This window comes from Anas platyrhynchos, chromosome 3, assembly GCF_047663525.1.
Source record: "Anas platyrhynchos isolate ZD024472 breed Pekin duck chromosome 3, IASCAAS_PekinDuck_T2T, whole genome shotgun sequence".
Taxonomy (NCBI): Eukaryota; Metazoa; Chordata; class Aves; order Anseriformes; family Anatidae; genus Anas; species Anas platyrhynchos.
The window spans coordinates 115,175,690-115,197,589 of NC_092589.1; the positions used below are offsets into that span (position 1 = coordinate 115,175,690).

Sequence of the window (21,900 nt, forward strand, 5' to 3'; positions counted from 1 at the left end):
TTAAGTGACCAGAAGAGGAAGGCAAGTCTGTCTTTGGCCCCTTGCTGGTTTCTGGGGACTTGCAGTTCCATTGATGCCTGGGGTCTTCCAGATGTGCACAGATCTCTTTTCCCTACTTTTTTTTTTTTTTTGGAGGGGAGGGGATGGTGGTGATGACAACACTTAAATCCACACATCTCTCAATTATTTCAGTTCAAACAGATGTGGGAATCTTTCTTATTCTTCCCCACCCCCATGCCTACATTGAAGTGCGCTGCTATCCTGTTGAATTTTATCTTTCAGTGATAGACACAATTCATTTAAATACACATAGTTAAACACAATATCTGTTCTAGAAAAGCTATCGGCAAAATGAGTGTGATGGAAACAAAGCTGGTGGTTGCTGGGTATGGGTTGATGCAGGAGTGCTGCCCTATATAGTGATTGTTCAGTAAGTGTGTAGAAGACAGTCAAATAGTTTGTGCACTGGTTTGTTAGGAAAGCATTTTATAATTCTTTAGCAAAAAAGACCCTGTATAAACATGGGGCAGGATTTTTCTATCAAAATTCAAAATCAAATTCACTTTGGGGATAGATTCATTCCCAGGTAAAGTCAGCCTTATTGCATAAGGTCAGAGATAGGCTAATAGCGTTTGCCTTATTTTGGACCCTCTTGAAATTGCTGAAATGCAATTAGGAATGAATTAAAGAGAAAAGGGGAGGGGAAAGGGATTCTGTGGGAAAAAAAAAAAAAAAAAAAAAAAAGAAAAAAAAAAGAAAAAAAGAAAAAAATCAGACTAGAAAATGTGACTGGCAAATGGAAAGCCAAAAACAGAAAAAATGTGGAAAAAAAAAAAAAAGATGCAGGACAAATCCCAAGAGAGTACCGACTGTGTGTGTGAAAGTTATTTCTTTAGATTTAGCAGCACCCAGCTTGTACAACTTGTAATTTACATAGATGGAAGAGATAATGCTAAAGACTAACAGGCTAGATGTTATCCTATTAATTAAGCTGCCATTATAGAGTTATTACAAGCCCACCAGAAATCATTCCCCATTTGAAGTGATCGATACCTCTTAAAGAAAGGAGTCACCTGTGTTAGCTGGTAGTTCTCTAGGTCTCTGACATACAGCAGCTCCTTCTCTTTAATGAGAGAGCTCCCACCTACCCCGTGTTTTTATATTGAGTCATCATGGGGGAGAAAAATCATACTTCAAAGCACAGAATAATGGGTCAACTAATTAATTTTTTAAAATTACTAGAAAAGTTTATCCAAAATTAAATTCCATTCAGTTTCTTCTCATCTCCCGACCTGAATCCTTCAGTTTTCTCAGAAGCCCAGAATGGCTGATGTTGGGAGGGACCTCTGGGTCCATCTGGTCCAACCCCCCTGCTCAAGCAAGGACACCCAGGGCAGGTTGCCCTGGACCTTGTCCAGGCAGCTTTTGAGTATCTCCAAGGAGGGAGACTCTACAATCTAGAACACTGATTTCTCTAAATCTAGTTAAAAGCTAGTTATTACAGAAATCACTTTGCCTTCAGTCATATTTGAGCACCATGGTCCCAGTTAGATGATGTGAACTCATGTACATCAGTTCTGTAGTGACAGACACCATTAAATTGCATTTTATAAAGAGTGATGGTCTGATAGTTAGATCCCGGGGCTCCATGGCGTCATTTAATACAGTTAAATTAAGCAGTGCCAGAGATGGCTCTGTGGCCCTAAGACTGATGGGGCAATCTGACCGTGTCTGCAAAGCTGAACTCATAGCCTCCTAGCATAGGGCTGCATTCACACTGCTGAGGGATAATCCAGTTTATCTCAAACCACTGGAGATCACCAAATGTTTCAACACCAAATCATACCAGGGACCCTTCTTAACGTTAAAAGCATAAAAATATCCTACCCAGTTGTTGCCTGTGATGATACCCCAGCTCTCTTTACAAGGATGGAGGCAGCTGTGCAATCTGGGGGTCTGGGTTCCCATTTCAGCTCTGCCAGGGGCTTTTCGTGTGACCTTAGTTGTTAATTTAGGGTAAGATTAATTCCATTTAATGTTGACTAATGGTGAGGGTGTCTAATTAAACTAGTCATGTGGGCTCCCTCTCTGATCAGAGAAGGAAGAGAAAGCAAATTCAGTAGGTGAATCATCCCGTTTTAAGACTGGTGTCAGAGACAAATGAGATGAATTGCCCTCTGGAAGTAGCTATTTCTTTCCATTAACTCTAGAGGAAGTCTACATTAGAAGAGTTTAGACTAGATGCCTGATTTATGAATGGCTAAAGTTAAGTAAAATTAGTCCTGACCTTAATCTCTTTGTGTGCCTGTTTCTCCATATGTTGAACGATAGAAATAACACCTTCTGTGCCTCACATCCAAAGCTACCATTGTGCGACAAGCATCTATAATTACTTTGAAAAGTAATTAAACTTAGGAGCAAAAATACAACAATTAGAGAAGTAAAACCTTTACTCTTGAAACATCTAAATGACAATATGAAGAGTAACAACCTGCCAGCTGGTGCATCCTGTTGCTCTTGTAATTTTTCCCCTCTACATTTGACAACTGAGCACCCATAAAAGACTTTTCCGAGTGCAGCCCTATGACACAGAGGCAGCGAACATCCTTTTGGAGAGAAGTAGGAGCATGGAGGAAGGCTGACCATGCAAGGGCAGTGTAGGACCCAGTCCTTGCCAGAAGCTTTGATAGTATTCCTTGTGATACTGCCCTTCTCAAATGACTATTTTCTGTTTGGAAAAGCTCCCAAGTTACAGAGGAATGGAAGCTTATAACTAACCATGACAGAGTTAAATAAAAAGAGAGAAAAAGTTGGGGAGATGAAAAACATGCATTTTCTTAGCAAAAATCCACAACAACATATAAACCAGGCATGGAATAATTGTCCCACTTGTTAACTTCTACCTACATGTGAGGCTTGCTCTTGGAAAAAAAAAAGTTTTGCCCCTTTAACTATCAGTATAGCTAAAAAAGGAAAAAAAAAAAAAAAAAAAAAAGACCTTGTGTGGGTGTCCATAAGTGCTTACTTTGATCCAAATTACAACATGTTACGTATCTGTATGGGCACAGTTGTGCTAGTTAAGGCTTTCACCAGCACAACCATGTCCAAAACACACCCCCCCCCACCGATGTTGCTGTGTTATTGGGGGTAGCTGTGATACGGGGTAGCTGTGATACCTACGAAGTCCATTAATCTAATAACAGGTCCTTAGAGGCCTTTTCTATTTTTTATTTGGTATGTTAAATTACTAAATCTTGTTATTAACGCTTTTATTTTATGATTTACTGTTTCCAGGGCACAGACAGAAGCTTGATGACTCTAAACCTAGTTTGTTCTCTGAACGCCTCAGTGATTTAGGGCGCATTCCTCATCCCAGTATGAGAGTAGGGGTCCCGACCCAGAGCCCACGGCCCTCTCTGAACTCTGCACCAAGTCCTTTTAATCCACAAGGACAGAGTCAGATTACAGGTAAGAGACAGAACCATAGGTTTGACTTGCACAGGCAATGGTAGTAATTGCTTATGGATGGATATTTGTGTCTCAACTGTAGAAAAAGAGGCTGTTACATAGTGAGAGATGTGTTCCAGGCAAAGCTAGGTGGGAATAGTTTTCTTCTATAGCATTTGAAGTTGAAAATGTCTTTTTTTTTAAATATGTATCTTTTTGCCATAGGTCCAAAAATAGTCAATCTGGGTAAATCGAGTAGGAATCTAGTGAAATTCTGTCATGTTGCTCTGCCTTTATCTCTGTATGTGCAATAGGACATATTAGTGCATTATTAGAATGAACATTTTTATTCAGCCTTTTTATTTTGCACTGGTGTTGAGTGAAGCAGCCAGAACTCAATGGTCTTTCTGTCAGAACAATAACACAATCTTCTCATGTGACAGTTTCGTTCTAGCACTGGTGCTGACCAATGTTACAATAAACGAACTGGGCTAGAGAGAAATCTCCAAAGGTTGCTTATGAGGGTTATATGCAACATTTATGATTGCATGCTGAGAGACAGATTTCAATGTGTTGAGAGAAATCATAAAATACCACATGTCACAGATTATAAGGCTGAAATAAGATGTTTAACTGCAGCTATGCCAGAAGTTTGCAACAAAACTGTATAGCCTACAAAATATACTGATTTTGTCATATTTTTTTTCTAAATGCAGAGCTGTCTATATTTTTCAAAAGAGTTTCAAAGCAACCTCTATCTAATTTTGGACATTTCTGCACTCACAACTTCTGCTGATGCATTCATGTCTGTCTGGGATGTGAAGAGGTGTTGGCCCTGACCAATTCACTTACTAGAACTGTTGGAGAACTTAACTTAGGTGCAAGTTTGGCAAAAAAACTCGACTCAATGTACTAGACTGGTTTAAAACTCAGTTTTGCTGCTATAATTGTGTCTAACACCCGGAGTCCTTTGCCAATGTAATACACCAGTATTCCTTTACTGGTAAAGCACTCCTAGTGTAGACATAGTCTTTGAGTCAACCTAGGAAGATTTCTGGTTTCATGTTTCAAGTGGTTTTGACATGATACCAGCTGAAACTTAGTGGTTTTAACAAAGTGTTGTGGCTTTCTTCTTCTTTCTTTTTCTTCTTTTTAAAGTTCAACTGGTTTATTAATTCGCAGTAAGGAAGAGAAGTAAGTGGGTTAATTTGAACCCAAAGCACTCATAGAATTGAAACAAAAAATTGTTCCCATGAGCTGTGACAAAGTACTCCCAGATCTAGAAGTCTACCTTTAACTAGTATGACATGTTTACGATATATTAAATATGTTGCTAGCACTCATTGCACAGTACCTGCTGCCCACCAGCAGTTTTTTTGGCCGGGTTTAGCATTTTATTAGTTGGACCTGTGAAGTCAGGACTCTTGTGCACATCATTTTCTGGGTAAGAACTGCCAGACTGAAGCCCAATATTTTTTCTAACCTACTGTCTTCTGTCTGACAGTATCTGGGGACATGACAGTCCCCCAAAAAACAGAGGGAAAATCTGGGGCTATAATCAGTTTCTCTTTTCCTTCCTTGTGCCCCCATAGTTTACCTATTGTGCAACAGTATATCTAAGTATGAAGGAGGGGGAAATTCTTCCTGACCCCATCTGGTGATCAGCTTATGCCCCGAAGCACGAGAACTGAGATCCCCTTGTAATTTTCTTCCTCACTAAGTGTAACCTCATATGCTGTTCTCATTCACATAAATGCCTCCTGTAGAAAATGTTCTGCTGGGTTTGATTAATAGAGTACTTCTCTGCCTCGTTATGAATCAGCAGCAGCATTCACAGATCCGAGAGGTGAAAACTTCAGATGAGGCTTAAATAAGCCTGGCTACAGACAAAGCTGTGTGGTGTTCCCTATCTGCTCTGCAGTTTGAAGACTCAGCAGTTCAAAGCCAGGAGCTCTGGTCCAGCTGAGGCTTCATCCAGACAGGGAAGTGGTGGTGGTAGGGCAGAGGGGGAAGTGAGCTGAACCAAGAAAGGCAGGCTGACTTTCCCATCTATTACGGATTATATGCTTTTCTTGACAGCTAAACTCATAGTCATGGGATACTTTAGAACCCAAAAGTGCTCTCATTTCCCCCAGAGCAAAGAGGACTCCACTGCATATTAAAGTTTTTAATGAATAAGGGTCTCTATTGTGATCCAGTACAGTATTTGCCATTCCCCATTCTTGTCTCCTCCTCAGTTTAGAAAAGCCAAATAGCCAGCCCTCAAAGGCTACTTGTTAGCTTTCTGGTAGCCCTCCCATTTAATAAGGCGATTAGTGTGAGCATGTTGCATCGGTGTGAACTCTGTGAATTGCACTGTCTTCCCCACAAGGCTCTTTTTGTGCTCTTCAGGATGTTGATTGTAATCTGTAAAGCTCTACGTGCTTTGATGTTCAACCAAAATGCTGGGATGCTTCTGCGGACAGTCCCTCCGAGTTCTTATGGGATGAATGGATGCTCGTTGCCACACAAGTTGTGCCAATGGGAGGCAAAGTGGATGCCTCAGACCAGGCACCTCTTTGATCAGGTGCTAGCTGACCATGGGAAATTGCTAAACATATGCCTGCTTGGTGTGGTAATAAGGCATGAGCTGTTTGTGCTGTCCATCTCCACCGGTTTCCTTGTTGTGGTGTGATCTTCAGCGGGAAGTACCCACTGGCTTCTCAGCGTGGTCACTGGGCTGGTGTGGTTTGGGTATGTGTTAAAAGGAGTGCAGACGCTTGTCCGAAATACAATGACATTTTATTACCTTTATGGGAATTAATCAAACATTCCTTTAGAAATACCTTTGTTTCTTAATCTTTTTACCTAGCAATTTAGGGGAAATAATTAATTCTTAATAACTTTAACAGTAAATAGTGCATTCCTATGACAGAGTCCATATTATTACCAGTAAGCCCATAAACTGGTTTTGTTTCGTTCCACTTGAGGTCTTGCATAGCTATTGCATGATTAAACAGAAATAATATTTAAAGCCTGGCAGGCCCACACCTGAGTATGAAAGAACTCAGCACTTTGGGGTTCACTCTTATATTTCTTTTCTCTGTCTGGGTTGTGTTTATTTTGCTGGAGTATCAGAGTACAGGTTTCACAAATCACAGCACAGTCCTGAACCTACCACAGGAGCGGGCTGCAGCAGTACAAGGCACAGAGTTGCCCTTATTCAACATGGCATTTTAACTAGGATTCTGCAAAAGCAACCTTGAAGGGTCATTAAAAAACAAATCGTCCAATAAGCAGATGCCTTTGCTGAGGCAATGCAGATTCAATTTGAACCCTGTTTGCTGCCCGTAAATCAGGAATCCTGTCTGTTCACATTTGGATATTGGTATATTTGCCTTTTTATTCTTTTCCCTTTCCCTAATGGCACTTGAACAACTTGCTAGCGGGTCAGGTTACAGTCCCATTCAGACACTGGCTTGTTGCATCAGTGGTTCAGTATGAAATGAGGAAAACTGTTGTTTTTCTAAAATGCAACCGGTGAGGTTTAGCTTCTGTCGAGGTGGATGGCAGGAATGTGGCCAGCGCCAGGGCTGGGATCCCAGCGCAGGGCTGCAGGGGCCGCGAAGTGGGAGTTAAGTGAGGTTTCATGCTCCATCACCACTGTGGCACCGTCTGATCTATAGGCAATCTGTGACTTTCAGCACTGAAAGTACAGCACTCAGAAAGCAGGTCCTGTGATTTCTTTTTACTTTTTTTATTTCCCCCTCTCCCACACTCTTCAGTGATGCTGCGCTTCCAGTTCTGATCATTTATCTATTTTTAAGGGTTGTAGAAAGTAGATTTAAAGAATTCTGAGCTGTCAAGTGGGGACAGGTCCTGACTCTGATGGGAAGACTGTGGGCAGACAGTGCCTTCGGCTCCCCAGATGGAAGCTGAGAATGGTACCAAATGGTACCAGCCCTTAATTCTCCTCTTCAGGGCTTGTGGGGCAATAGGCTGGATGTTGCCCTTTTGCAAACTCAGGGAGGTGTCAGAAAGCTCCTCACATCACAGCATCATCATGGGGTGTGAATATGAAGCCATCAAGCAAATGCTTCAAAGACCAGAATGGGGGGGGGGGGGAGGGGGGGGAAAGTACCGTAGTGAAGCAGACACTACGCAGCTTCTGAGAAGTCTTTGTTTACTGAGGATGATTTACCCTGGTAGAAGACTCATAGGTAACTTAAAGCCGTCATCGATAGTTTCAAGAGATCTTCACGTGGTCTTTTTCAGGTTGATTCATACTGCCAGTGTCTGTTATCTGAGACCATCGGCTGCAGGACAGGTTTGAAACTGAAACCAGGTGTTACTAGACTGGCGCTATGTGAGTGCCCTCCCATGGGTTGCATGTGTCTTACCTGGGACCAGCAGCACACTAAAGCATGCATCAGTCTGTAGCTGGTGCACACCAGCCTGCTGAGTGCACCAGGCAAAGTACATGCTTGCTTGGAAAAGAGCCTTGAGAAAGGAAACACCCGAGTAATAGGTTTACCGGGTGAATTGTGCCTTCAGTACACTGTAACATAGAATAAAAGCTACAAGAGTCAGCGTGTAAGGTGGAGGAGCTGGGATTTCTTCTGCCATTAACACCAGGGTGGCGGCAGTCTGCTCTGTTTTATGCAAATTGATTGCATCCTTGGGGCAACTGGCTGGTTGCCACTGTGAACCTCCATTTGGTAACGTTTGTGTTTGTGTCACTCCTGTTAAAATATTTTAAAGTATTCTTTTTTTTTTAACCTTTTTTTTTTTTTTCCCTTTACAATTCAGTTGTCCTACTGACAATACTTGTTCAGTTTATTATTTTTTTTTTCCCCCTTTAGAAATGTGACTCTTGGGAGGAGGGAGGAGAAATGGTTTGAGAGGTTCTTGAGGCCAAAATCTGGTCTCAATTACACCAGTGTCCATTGGGGTGTAACGCCGCTGGACTGGACTTCATTGATGGAACTGGGCAATCCAGATCAAGCCCTGGGCTTTTAAATATGCCTAAGAAATAGTCAGAGAAGAGGAGGAGGTTGCATTTTTTGTTGTTGTTTTGCTGGGGTTGGGCTTACAACAATAGCGTGTTTACTCATGCAGAAAGTCATCTTGGCTTCGTTAAGATCATAACCAAAGATATTTGCTCTAAGTGTTTACCAAAGATAGCTCCAGACAGCTTGTTTTTTAGCATCGACAGTAGCACTAATACAGTCAGCAGCCACCAGTGCTAGAGCTGATGACTGGATTTAAATAAGTGTTTTTGCAAAGTGCATGCACATATGTGACATTTGGGTTTTATAGACTGTATGCTGAGGAGCTGCGAGCCTGTGAGTATGCTCTGAGTACTGCAGCTCAGCTTGGGAAATGGAAAATTGATCTCTTTCTATAGTAAATCTGTGTGCTTCATAATTACTGCCAAAGCAAGAGAAAAACTACTTCCTCAGGGCTATTTATAGGCTTTTTCTTCTCTTTTTTGACACTTTTCCATGGAAGGAAGAGAAGTTACATTGCTGGAGAGCCGATGTCCTCGGTGGGAGAACTGGGTCACAGGGGGTTGTTCAGTCTCTTGTTTTAGGTTTATATAATCCACCCAAATTCAGGCTGATTTTTCAAAACACTCCTCGTTCTCTAAGCTTGTGCAGTCAATCGCAGACAGCAAAGAACAAGAACAGAGCAAACCTTCCGCTGACTGTCCATGTGGCAGCAAAACCCAGAGAAAAAATAATCTGCACTGCTCATGATTTCCTGCTTCATCGAGGTTTACCTGGCACCACAATCAGGAAGGAGCTGCTTGTCTATTAGCTCAGACCTCGCCCCGCTGACTTGTTTCAGCCGATCTGCACCCAGGGCTTCTTCGCGTACGCAAAATGCTCCATTGCGAGCGAGTATTATGAAAGCTGCACTTTTCTTCACACCCACACAGGCGTAACAAAAATGTTTACAGAAGGAGGACTGCTCTTAGCAATCACTCCAAAATTTTCAAGTGCAAAGTCAAATTCAGCGCAGCCTGCCGCCCCCTTTGCTGCTGTTTAACGCTCTGCCAGCCCTTCTCCAGGCTTCCAGGGCTGGAAGCTGGGTGGGCTTTCTCCCGAGCCGTTCAGTGTACTTTTGTGTTCGCATTTTCCCTTATTTTCTAGGGATTCCTTTCGGCAGGATTTGATGTTTTCTCTGCCACGGAGCTCTGGGGTTTCTCAGATGTTCTGGGCTTTTAGCGATTGGAAAGAGGTGCTTTGCCTGCCAGAGCACGTGGTGCTTCACGCGACAGCCCAAAGCCTCTGGCCCGCAGGCCCGGGAGCTGCCTGATAGCCTGGCAAACACACACAAGCCCTCCAGTCGGTTCCATCGGGAAGATTTGTCCCGCACGTAGGAGGCCAAGGAAAACCTCTCGCAAATCTGCTCGTACTTTCTTCCTCACTGGTGTGTGCCAAGTGGCCACACCACCCCTTCAGTGCCAGAGCAAGGAAGTGACCTTGCCCAGGATCTTGTTGTGTTTCCTTCTGGTATCCCCTTAGATTTACCTCATAAGTGGAAATTCTGGAAGCAGGCACCTCCAAGGAACATGCGTGGCAGCCTCCTTCCTCCCAGGCTTGGTTTTGAGGGATAGGAAGCCAGAAGCGAAGTTGGGCCTGTGGGTGAATCCTCTGCTGCAGCAGCACTGCAGGGAACATCCTTTCACCAAACCAAATGGTGCCGTGTGTGACCCAGCTCCATGACTGCCTTTGGGGTGGCCTTTCACTCTGTATTTCACTGCATTTTACTCCAGGGGGGTGGCAGTGCAAATGAGGGCAAAAAAGTGTTTCTCTGCTCTCTCCTCACGTGTCCTTACAAACCGTGTCTGTTATCAATGAGTGGAGGCTGATTTTAGGGTATTTACTCCAGGATCTGGTAAAACTCGTATCTTCAGTTCCGCTTTCCCAACAGGCCAAAGATAGTGCTTGATGCCACAGGGCAAAATTCCCCACCTTAGCCGTGACCTTGGCCCTGCCTCAGTGTGTAGAAATCATATTTACCCTCCAGCCTCATGTTCTCTGGCCTTTTCCTCAGTCAGTGAGCTCTCAGGCATCTTCTGATTTTCAATTCGGTTGAAAATTTTCCTTGGTATTATTTTTTATTCCATAAGAAGACATGATATCATTTCCCTGGAGCTAAGTTTCTTGCACTCTAGTTTCAGAGGGGCTCAGGTTCACACCTGAACATCTGGATTGAAAGCTTCCAGCCAAGATAAGCACCCCATTTTGTGAATGAGGTACTCGGTGCCAGCACCGTAAAGAAACAACCAACTAAATATGTAAGACAGTTAGGGAATAATTTATCATTATTATACTGAAATTTAGGTAGAAGTTGCATCACAGGGAGGCTGGGTGAATTACCTGAGTACAACAGCAGATCAGTGTAAGGGCTATAAGTGGTTAAGTGTCTTCACTAACAGTTTATTCTCTTTCTTCCCTTTCTTGAAAATACTTTGCAGTTTAAAATCTCACAGTTTGGGATTCATGGGGGTTTTAAATCAAGTATAAATTAAAAAAAAGAAATCTGATAATGTGCTGCAGTGGGGATGGCCTGTAGAAGAAGTGTACAAATTAAGCTAAATGTCCTAAGAATCTATGAAATGCTTTTGGGTCAACAGAGGGTCCGTCCAGCCCCATGTTCTGCCTCTGACGGTGCCATAGGAGATACTGTTTCAAAAGACCACAAAAGTCTGTTCACTTTTTGCTCTTCATCCTTCTTGTTACTCACAAAGGCATTGATGCTTGTTGAATTAAGGATGTTAGGTGGAAAACCAAATCTAGTGTGGGTGTGCAAAGCAGGGGAGGGTGCCAGGGTCACCCAAGGTCTTCTCACACCGTGACAACCCCACAAGAAGTGGCATGAACCTCCAGGAGGCAGCTCCTTTCCTGATGTTTTCCCCATCTTAGTCCAAAATCCTGTGAAAACATCCTCTGCTGTGATTTTGCTCAATCCTTACCTGCTATACAGTTTCCTTCCAGCACCAGAGCTGACCTGAAATCAAAACTTTAAGGGTTTCTGCTCTGGATTCAGAAATAGAAATTGAAAAGCTTGAAGGAGCTTGGATTTGAGATTGTGCTCCTGACACATCATTAATTTTAAGATTGTTTTCCCAGCAAGCGTAGGCTTTCCGTTCCCAGTTGAAGATCATTTACCATTGACTGAATGGTGAATTATAGTAGTGGAATGAGGCAGAGAAATATGTCGATATCAGATATAACAACGAGCAGTCAGTCAGATTTGAACCTGTGCCAATCTATACAACCCTAGCCTTGAAATTGTTAAAACAAAGAAGTTCATTACATTTAATGATCAAGTGTCCTTCAGATTTCTGAGGAGTTTATATTAACCATTTGTATTACTCAGCTCTAGTATAAATGGCAAACTCAGGGAAAATCCTCTTAAAATTAAATTGGAAAGTCTTTTTTTTTTTTTTTTCCTAATCTATACAGTTATTTTGCTTCAAGGAAGTATCTGCTTTCCAGACATCTCTTCAAACAAATAATGACTGAAAGAAAAAATAAACAAGGAGTAGCTGAAACTACAAGGTTTTGCTGTGTGGAAGAGCAGGGAAAGGAGTTAAAAAAAAAAAAAAAAAAAAGAGTTGAATTTCCTGAAAAAGTGCCTTTGCTTGTGCCATGTGGCTATCACATTTCTGTCTACAAAGCAGGGTCTCAGGACAGTGCTCTGATATTGCAGGTTCTCCAAACTGAGTAGACATGATGTGCTTCACTGAAAATATTAGGGAGAATTTGGAGGGATGTGCTAGAGTTTCCGCGAACCAGTTCAGAAATAGATTTCTGTTTATCAGGGATTGCCCAATAACACTTTGGGGTTGAAAATGCTTTGTTTTTATCAATATAAAGAAATAAAACTAATCATTAATTGATGAGGAATTTGGTGATATCTTTATCACTAGATATTAAGTGAGAACAAACGGTTTGGGAATCCCAACACCAGTGCGTAAAATTATCCCTCCCCCTTTCTCACTTGGTGCAATCCACCAGAGAGCTTCAGCAAAAAATAAACTGTATTTATCCTTAAAATAATTTCCTCCATAGTGAGTAGTAACAAATACGTGAAAAAGCATCATTAGCTTCTGATAGTTATCCCAAACAATTTGGGTTCATATTGTTCTAATTGAAGTGGCTGTAGGTAATTGGGCCAGTATCCAAATATGACATTTTTGGACAGATGTTAATAAGATTAATGACATTTTCCTTCTTGGAGAGCATTTTCAGCACTAAAAACACTTCTGTGTAATGTTTGAACTGGATAACAGCTTGACAGACGTGCCAAGTGCTGACTTTGGAGTCTTCTTGCCTATAAAGTCCACTTCCTCAGTCAGCTCAGCTGCAGCATGCCTTGTATCTCTCATTTACTGTCAGTTTATCTGTCTGCATCCCTGAGGACTGGGGAGTGCTGGGCTCTTTTAGGCCTGGACGAGAGATATCAGGAGTTTACAGAACAGCTGCTAGATCTTTCTTAAATTCTGCTCACTGCTCCATTCATTTCCTCAGAAAAATCTTATGGGGAAGAAGAAGCACATAGCAAATCTTAAAGTTGCTGAGTCTAGAGGAGCAAGTTGTGCTTCATTGCGTTCTCATTCCTTGTAGCACTGATGTGTGTATGTTCAGTAATCTCATTTCTTTCAATTATTTCAACTGTTGGTGCCCTAAAATTTCTCTTCCTTGTTTTTTATTTGCTCTTTCTCTTATTTTCCAGACCCCAGGCAGGCACAGTCATCCCCGCCGTGGTCCTACGACCAGTCTTACCCATCCTACTTGAGCCAGATGACTTCACCGTCCATTCACTCCACAACTCCCCTGTCCTCCACTCGAGGCACAGGACTTCCAGCCATCACCGATGTGCCCAGACGCCTCTCAGGTAAAGACCGTGTTTCTCCTAAAACAATTATGCAGATAGGTACAGGACTGGCAGAAGCTGCCTAAATGGCTGCAGACAAACCCTAATAGGGTGAGGGTCAAAGTCCCTTTCTTTTTGGAGTGGAAAAGCTGCTGTGTTGCTCGGCGCATGTATCATTTGATTGTCACTAGGTTCATTTCAGATCTGAATATTTTTTTACTGTGAATATTGTGAACCTGGTTCTATGATCAAATTCTTTCTAACCCCCCATAAGAGGATGTTTGCTTACGTGTTTTAACATAATTGTGATATTCTTTTTTTTTGGTGTCTTCTGTGTTGTGTGTGATGTTAGAGGCCTTTATTTCTTCAGTAGTTAAGGCTAAGGTTCATTCTCCCTTGTTTTAATCCAGTAACTCAAGAAAGCCTATTTCCTTAGTTAATGAGTACTTAAGATGCCTATCAGAAACTAGCTGAGTCACTTTAGGGTAAAGATTGGACAAATTGTGCTTTGGAATGATGCAGGAGAGAGGAAATAAGTTTAGGAATATAGACAAGACAGCAGCTAAGAACTGAGACTTTTTTTTTTATCAAACAAATGTACATTTACATACGGTGCAATTCATCTGTAGTGGTCTCAGTGATAAAACCATCTGTGTGAAGTAATCTGATTGCCCCAAAGTAAGATAGAGCCTGTCATGGCACACAGTCACCTTCTGTAGCTTGCCAAAAATGAGGAACCTTAGGCGAGGGTGGCTCAGTATGAAAATTCCAACCTTGCAAGTGTAGAAATATTAGCAGCGTATGCCAAAAAGCATGTGTAATGTAAAGAAAGCCTTTATGATTCATTAATGAAAACCAAAGAATCAGTCTTATTACATCTATTTTTTCCATGTTTGCAAGATATTATTATAATCTCGGATTCTGCTGCCATACACCTGTTTGACTTGCAGCCAGGTGAATTTCTTGCTGTCGTGTTTTCCCCTTCCACCAAGCTCGTAGTGCTGGAAATGTTGATCACTCCACTGAGCTGCATCACTGACAAGCTGAACTTCAGCCAGCAGGCATGTAGGATTTGATTAGTTTAGACTCCTTGATTTCTTTCATCTTGGAAGAGGGAAGCTTTGTTTCTCAAACAAACAGCTGCAAAAGCCTCTGTGGTCCTAGCACGCTCTGCATTTTCAGAGATGCCAAACGTCTCCATGTGGGCCAAGGGTTGTGGGGTAGTGGAGCAGGTTCCTGTGGGCTCTCCATGCAATGCGCTGACTTGGTTTAGAAAACTAGATTGGCTTGATGCTGAGGAAATGCTTTGTTTGGCCCGAAACAAGTTCCCTTTGAGTCGGAGTCTCCTGATGGTCTGTGTTGTTGAATCAGTTATTTTTGCAATTGTGCCTCCGGCAATACCTCCAGGAGAGGCTCGGCTGGGACCGTGGCAGCTGCACCGCGCGTACTTGCCCTGCAGCCCTTGCTTGTCTGTGTGTATTCAGACATGAGTGCCTGGCATGTGGGCACAGGCAGAATGACTAAACGACCTGGCTGTGTACATTATGTGGCCGCGGCCTGAACTTTTCTGTTGTACTCCACGGTCGATTGCCATCACTCTTCTTGCCATTCATATTCTGGGGGTTCGACCAACATCTCCATGCGGCTCTCACCTTCTCCCAACACAGGGATCTTGCTTCCAATTAGATTCAGAATGGAAAAAAGGGGCTTTGATCTTCCACACAAGTGCCAGAGGTTGTCTGCAGTGTTTGCTGACGTTCAGAATTATAGAACAGCGTTCCTGGGTGAGCCCTGGCTCTCAGGCATCAAGGAGATGTGTTGCAGCCCCTATTGCAAACGCTGCAGTTCTTCTCCAGGGTTTCTGCCTAGGAGAAAATTTCCATGTACTGCCTCAGGACAAAAGGGCAGGATCTGGTCCCTTTTGTGTATAAAGTAGAGAGAAATGCAGGTTTAGAGGTGCCCATTACAGCAACCAGTTTATCCTTCACGTTCTGAGAGAAAGGAGCCTCTACTCAGTTACTTAACACATCTTTCAGAAGAGAACAGAGCTTTGATGAGGAAAAATAACTAGTAAAGGACTCTAAAAATATTAAAAAACTTCAGGCATCCTCAGTGCATAAGGGAGGAATTAGTGTTTTACAAGGCCTTGAATAAAAACAAACTTTGCTTCCCAAGACGGTGGCAGAAATCTGATTATCAAGGCTGTTAAAAATATACAAGGTAATTTTAATGAATGCCATATTTACTGCCTGTTGCTTAACATCATGCAGGAGGAAAAATGGGTAAAATTTCCCCCTTAGGCCTTGGATGTCACACCTACAGGCACAGGACTTCCTACCTGCCCCAGCTTCGCATCGCTCAGCCTTTCTACAAGCCACTGTGGCTTTGCCTAGACCACTGCTTAGGCTGTGCTCACCCAGGTGTTGAAAACATGCCACCTAAAAAAGCAAAGTGGTTTATAACCCAGTGGGTCTTGCTTGTATGGTCAGTGGCAGCCCTCAAGAGCTATTTTTGAAGGTACTGCCACAACTGGAAACACATCCATCCCTTGACCAAAACGCTTGTGTTCCTCCCCATCCTGGGATGGGTGCCTTTCTCGGCAATGAGGACACCTCTGTTTCAACCACAGTTGTGGTCATTGTGTTGAGCATCAAAATCGGTTTGGGGCCATGGGAAGTGAGCTGACAGGGGATTACCAACCCATTCATACATTTCTCCGTCCCATGAGAGAGGGGAAAAGGGCAGCAGGCTGCAATCCCGAGGCGTTATTCGGGCAGGCTGGTGTAATGTGGCTGAACGGGTTGTGCCAGTGTCTAGACGCATACCTGCTGGCTTTGCACAGCTGAAATGTCTGCTTGCATGCTGCAGGCACGTGCAAATGAGCGCTCATGGCAGCGTAGGTGTGAAACTTCAAATATTCATCTTCTATTCTGCAAATGGGGACCAGTGCTGTATCTGCAACTAATTAATGATATTTCACACATCTTGGGGCAGTATTCAACAGCAACAGCTGAAAAGCAGAAAAAAAAATACCCAAAGACTAGCTGGAAAAACTCATGCAACCTTTGGGCTGATGATCTCTCTGGTGTATAAGTCTCATGTTCATATCAAGAATAAATAAAAAATAAACCCACGAGGCCATACAGTTGACTTACCTTATTGCATCAACTCAATTATAAAAAGAGCAGGATTCCCCGTATTTTATTAAAATACCTGTCTGCCTAGAGTTCCCCAAAAGACAATGAAAGTTGGTGGCCTAGCAGATTAATATTCTTAATTAAATAATATTGTAGTGGAAACCATGGGAATATGTGAACATGGTCATTTTAGAGAGAGTTTTGCCTGGAGGATGTAGTCTTATTGCATGATTCATAGTGAAGGCACTCAGTTTTTGTGTCCTATGCATAACCAAACTGTATGTGGGATGGGGAGCATAAGTGTCTATTATGTAATTAATGTATATGATTCATATAAATACACATCAGAGCCATTTTACATAAAGCTTTGGGACTGATCCAACAAGTCTTTGGCACATGCAAGGTTCAGAGCAAGGAGTACAGGTTGCGTTGCTCCTGCAGTCACAAGAGGGTTGTTGTGCAGTGGCTGAAGGAGGTACGGGTTTACTCTGAGTTTAGATGCCCATAGGGTACCTGAGACAGTCACCCTGAGCTTCCTTTCGAGTCAGTGGGGACAAAGCAGCCTTTGGAGGACTCAATTCACTTGACCAGATAGGTCTACTGGTCCCTGGTGGTGCCTTGCAGGAGCCTGTTTCTGTCCACGGCTCTGAAGTGAGTCTAGATGAGCAGCTCAGGCACAGGCAAGTCTGATCTGATAGTCTGCATTTGGTGAGGTGAATCCCGAAGCGGTGGTTTATCTGTCCAATAAACATGCCCATGTCACAGCACTGTTACGCTGTCCTGGATTAACCCAGCCAGGTTCTGCCTCACCTTGGCCCATATCATGATTTGAGCTTGAATTTTTGTGTTGAGAATATTCCTGAGAAGGGAGGCAGGGAGACTTCTATACTAGTTCTGCTCATGCTTCTGCCTAAATGCAAAATCTTGCTTTTTTTTTCTCCACCTTTGAGAGACACATGGAGGGTCAATGTCTTCAGCTGCTGGAGGACTTGCTCAGTAACATTAATACACCCAGTGCTGGCTGTGAAGGAGCCTATTCTAAGCAACAGCATTTGAAAAATGCCTATATAACAAAAGAAAGAAAGATAAAAATGATGCTAGATAGCAGTACAAATCACCAGAGCTTCCTTTTCCAGCCCCAGGGTGACCGCCTTCACAGACAGCTGTATTTGTGAAGCTGGGACATGTTGCTGTGAATGGCGCAGGCTGGAGATGGTGGCTTTGTGCCTCCTTGCCCTTCCCATGCACTGGAGTCCTCACAGTGCACTGGGTGAACTTTTCTATCTTTACATTTACCATGTCATTGAACTGGGACATGCTGAGACAGGTGAGGACACACTGGGCTCAGCCTGTGAGCAGAAGTCTGCAGACCCAGTCCCCTGAAGTAAAATGGCCATAAAGGAATCTGTTGACTGATACATTTAATGGTGGCAGGGCCTGGGCTGCTTAATTGTTAGCGGGGTTGGTTCAGAGAAGGGTTGGCCAGAATGCTACCAAACAGGTCCTGCCTTGGAAATGAGCACAGTCCTGAACCTATTCCTGATGGGCAGCTTGTAGGCAGCTACCCTGCTGTGGAAGCTTAAAGGATTTAGTATTACAGCTCTGGCCAGACCATACAGGCTGGATCTAGAGCCAGAGAATGGCTCCTGCCTTGGGCTGTTTGCTAGCTTCAGTGTAACCAAACTTTCCCATCAATTCGTCCCATTCTGCGGATATCACAGCATCATTTTGGACCATCCTGGACTTTAATCTGATATTAAATTTAAGAAATGTTCCAGTTCTCCCAGCTCATTGAGGGTTGGCAAGTATAAATCCAACCCTGCAAATTCTGGGCAGTCTAATCAATGACAGTACCACTCTTTTACACAATTTAATGTTCATTCTTGTAAGGCTACAAATCATAAAAGAGGAGAACACGACTCAGGGAGGCAGCTGCAGCTGAACCTCAACCTCTGGGTTGGGCGTTCGCTCCTTAATGAGGAAGTGGCTCACAGGGTTGTGCTGGCTTTACTTGAGGTCCTCTACTGGTTGTCGTCTTGGGTTTCTAAGCCTGAATTTGGTTTGCCTTGGATTTTACTTAATGTCATGTGCACGCGTGATCTTTGTAGTAAGGATTTTCCTTTTTTTTTTTTTTTTTTTGGATTTGGTCTTTGAAAAACATTAACTTGAAGAAAGGGAAGTCATCTGTCTTCCTCCAGGGAGCTCAGAAAACTTTACAACCACTAACTGAATAAAAACTGTGGTCCTATGAAGTAGCTACTCCTGAATCCCTTAATTCCTACTAACTTCATTAGATGTACTCAGCACATTTTGGGACTGGAGCCTTCATAAAGAAAAGACATTAGAGCTGTCTTCACAATACAATTCTCTTTCTCCCTAAGTGCACTGGGGAGCAGAGAAATAGTTAATCCCGTAGCCATTGCCAGCAAGGCGTTTGTGTTAGCAGCTCCTGAAATGAATGGGCAGTTCACGCTTCAGCAATATTGTCTCAGGCTCTTGGCAAACCCAAGAAGCCAGCTCCATTTCTGGTGTGCTCACTCCACTGTGATGTTTTTCTTGGTGACTGTAACAATTTTCACTCTGTCTTTTTTTTTTTTTTTTTTTTTTTTTTTTTTTTAATGGAAGCAGAGAGACTCAAGGTTGTCTCTGTCTCCATTTCTCCCAGCTCCTTTTCCATGCTTCCACTGCGAGGTATAACCGAGTTAAGGCTAAGCAAGAACTCAGGCGAGCTAGGAAAGTTCTGTTCTTTTCAGAAACAACCCGCTCATTTTGCTACCTTACCTCAACTTGTAGCTTGTCTTCTTCTTCTTCTTCTTTATTTCTTTATTTTTTTCAGCGGTACTGTTTATTTTGTTTACCGCAGCTTTTCCATTTTTAGTCTCCTGCCCACTTGGTGCCACCTGGGAATCTCAGCACCTTGGCACTCGTCTGTGGGGTTTCAGTAGCAGCGTCTCTCCCAGGTGGAATCTCTCATTGGAACGGTTGTCCAGAAGATATGTTGCATGATCCCTACCTCAAGGATGAGGGCCAAATTCTTCTTGTGTGGGTGGCCTCAAATTAGGCACCTATACCCACATTTAGGTGGTAAAACAAGCGGGCTGATTTCCAGACGGTTGAGTATTATAATGCGTGTCTTTAAGCCCTTTTCATTTACTTAAAACTGCTGTCCGTAGAGGAAATAAACAGGAAAAATGAAGGCAGAGGGAGAGAGTTTTATTCCTGAAATAAGGGATTTTAAAAATACCAAAAAGAAACAAGTGGAATGTTTTTAAATGGAATAAATTTGTTGCTGATACAGGCAGGAAATAGCACACTCAAATATATGTGGATGTATAGATATATTTTTATCTGAGCTTTTTTTTTTTTTTTTGCAATGTGTTTTATATTTAGGACACATATCAAGATTTGCATCTGTTTCCAGAACTTGCTGCTAACAGTTAGTAATGATGCCAAAACATACTTTAGTTCCAGCTTGAGACCAAATGATATTCAGGGCTTTTTTTATTACTAATTTAGGGTCTGATATTAATTAAGGAAATTTTCCATAAGTGCCAGGCCTTTTCTGAAGAACTCATTAAAATTATATTAACTTAAACCGGAATCACAGTCTGAGCATGTTGTGTAATGATTATTCTTACTGACTCTGCTGGGTTTTGTAAACAGAATGCTAATTGTTAATGGAGCAATCGGACGCTTGATTCCAGACATTCTAAGGCCCAGATCCTGACTCATTACCTATAGGTGTACTCCCAATAGGGTCAATAAACTCTTAGTAGAAGGCTGTGAGATTAAGCACTTTGATTTTTCTTTGTGCAAGGGCATGTGATGATTTCTCTGTTCTCTCAGTGGAATTGCTGCTGGTTTTTGACCTATGGGGACAGCTGATTCTTTGGCTACGTGTGCACCCAAGTAGTATCTCTCCCACCTTTATCACCAGCATCATATTTAAAGAATTACTGAGGCCATGCGAGGCTTCCCTTGTCCTATGCACCTCCCAAGACCACCTCCATCAACCAAAATTAGAAGAAATAGGCTATTAATATTTTGTAGAGGTTTTTTTTATTCCTCAAAGTCACTTACAGCTTCCAGGTCCGATCCTGTAAAGCGCTGAGTAACTTCCAGTGAAGTCAGTGAAGCAAGAAGGACGCTGTGCATGGCTCACACAGCCAGTAGGATTTCATTAGATGGAGCCAGTGGTGTTGACTGATGCCTTACCACGTGTATATGCAGAGGGGGAATTCAACCCCATATGTGAAACTCTGTTACATGTGCAAAACCAGATAAGGATGGTCAGGATCACTTATTTTGCCCTTAATTCTCTGTGGCCTTGAGTCTTTGTTGCATTGAATTTTGTTCAATTAGTTGAACAAGTTGAGTTTTTTGAAATGGTTCCATAAAATACAGGCAGGGAAGAATTTGGTCCTTTGGTCTGTGACTGGGGTTGGTACAGGAGAGGCAGAAAAGTACATCAAAGTACATCAAACCATCCCGTAGCTGTGAAGGTTTTCATTTTTTCAAACTCTTTTTTTCAAACCTTACACCTAAAAATACAATGCAAGAGGCAAAGTCTGCTGCTGATAGAAATAGCTGAAGCTGCCTTGTCTTTGGTTGAAATTTCCTGGCATTTGTGACCATGAAGAATTTGGCCAGCTCTGAGTCAGGGAGGGAACGCTGGAGCCCAGCAGAGCCTCACGACACTTTTCTGAAGTGGTTTAGTAGTAGTTGGTGGCCCCACGTTACAGCTCTCCAAGTCTCCTCCTCCACTCTTGGTGGGTGTTTCAGCAGAAAAGGAAAACTGGTGTCAACCACTTTGGTTGTGAGATTAAAAAGAGCATTGATACCGGTGATATTGGGCTATACTGGTGACAGAAGGAAAAGGTAAGAGACGTATGAGTGGTTCAGGCTTTCTTTGGCTGTTCAAAAAAACATGTAGGCAGTGAAGAAGAGGAAGATGAATGAGATAAAATGAAGGTGTGCACCTTTACGTGGCTCCTAAAGGATGTTATTAAGGGAGAAGGAACTGTTTCATATGCATAAAGGAAGGGTATTTGGGGATACTAATCTAGAAATCTCTTCATATTTGCTTTCAGACTGACTCAAAAAGAGCGAGGGAAAGGATCAAAGCAGGCAATGGCTGGGACAGGTTCTCCATGTCCACAAAAATGGTGTGTGGGCGGTGGAGGGTCCCAGCAAGCACCACTGGCTGGAAGCAGGCACCCACGCGTGCCCTGCTGCAAGCTGCTGTCCCAGACTGATGTGGAAGGCAATGCACACAGTGCTTCAGCATCCCAGGAAGGCTGAGGCAGGGCTGTGTCCTTCACCTTGCCAGTTTTGGGGGAGAGAAAGGACTTTTAGCAATGGTGGAGCCTTGTATATAAAGCTCAGGGGAAAATATTTGCTGTAAGGGGCTTTGCACAGATATATAGGTTCAGAAGTTATTAATACA

At 42.8% G+C, this 21,900-nt stretch overlaps 1 protein-coding gene across 4 annotated transcripts in view; it reads left to right on the forward strand.

Moving 5' to 3' along the window:
• The window catches only part of RUNX2 (RUNX family transcription factor 2), a 217,353-nt gene that overhangs the window by 110,964 nt on the left and 84,489 nt on the right, over nucleotides 1-21,900 (forward strand). For 2 of the 4 annotated variants that reach the window (XM_038176219.2, XM_038176221.2), the window contains 2 exons: nucleotides 3,295-3,468; nucleotides 13,177-13,338. In XM_038176219.2, coding sequence (XP_038032147.2) covers nucleotides 3,295-3,468; nucleotides 13,177-13,338 — 336 coding nt within the window. The remainder of the gene's footprint in view (nucleotides 1-3,294; nucleotides 3,469-13,176; nucleotides 13,339-21,900) is intronic. The other 2 variants (XM_038176222.2, XM_038176223.2) reach the window with 1 other exon arrangement.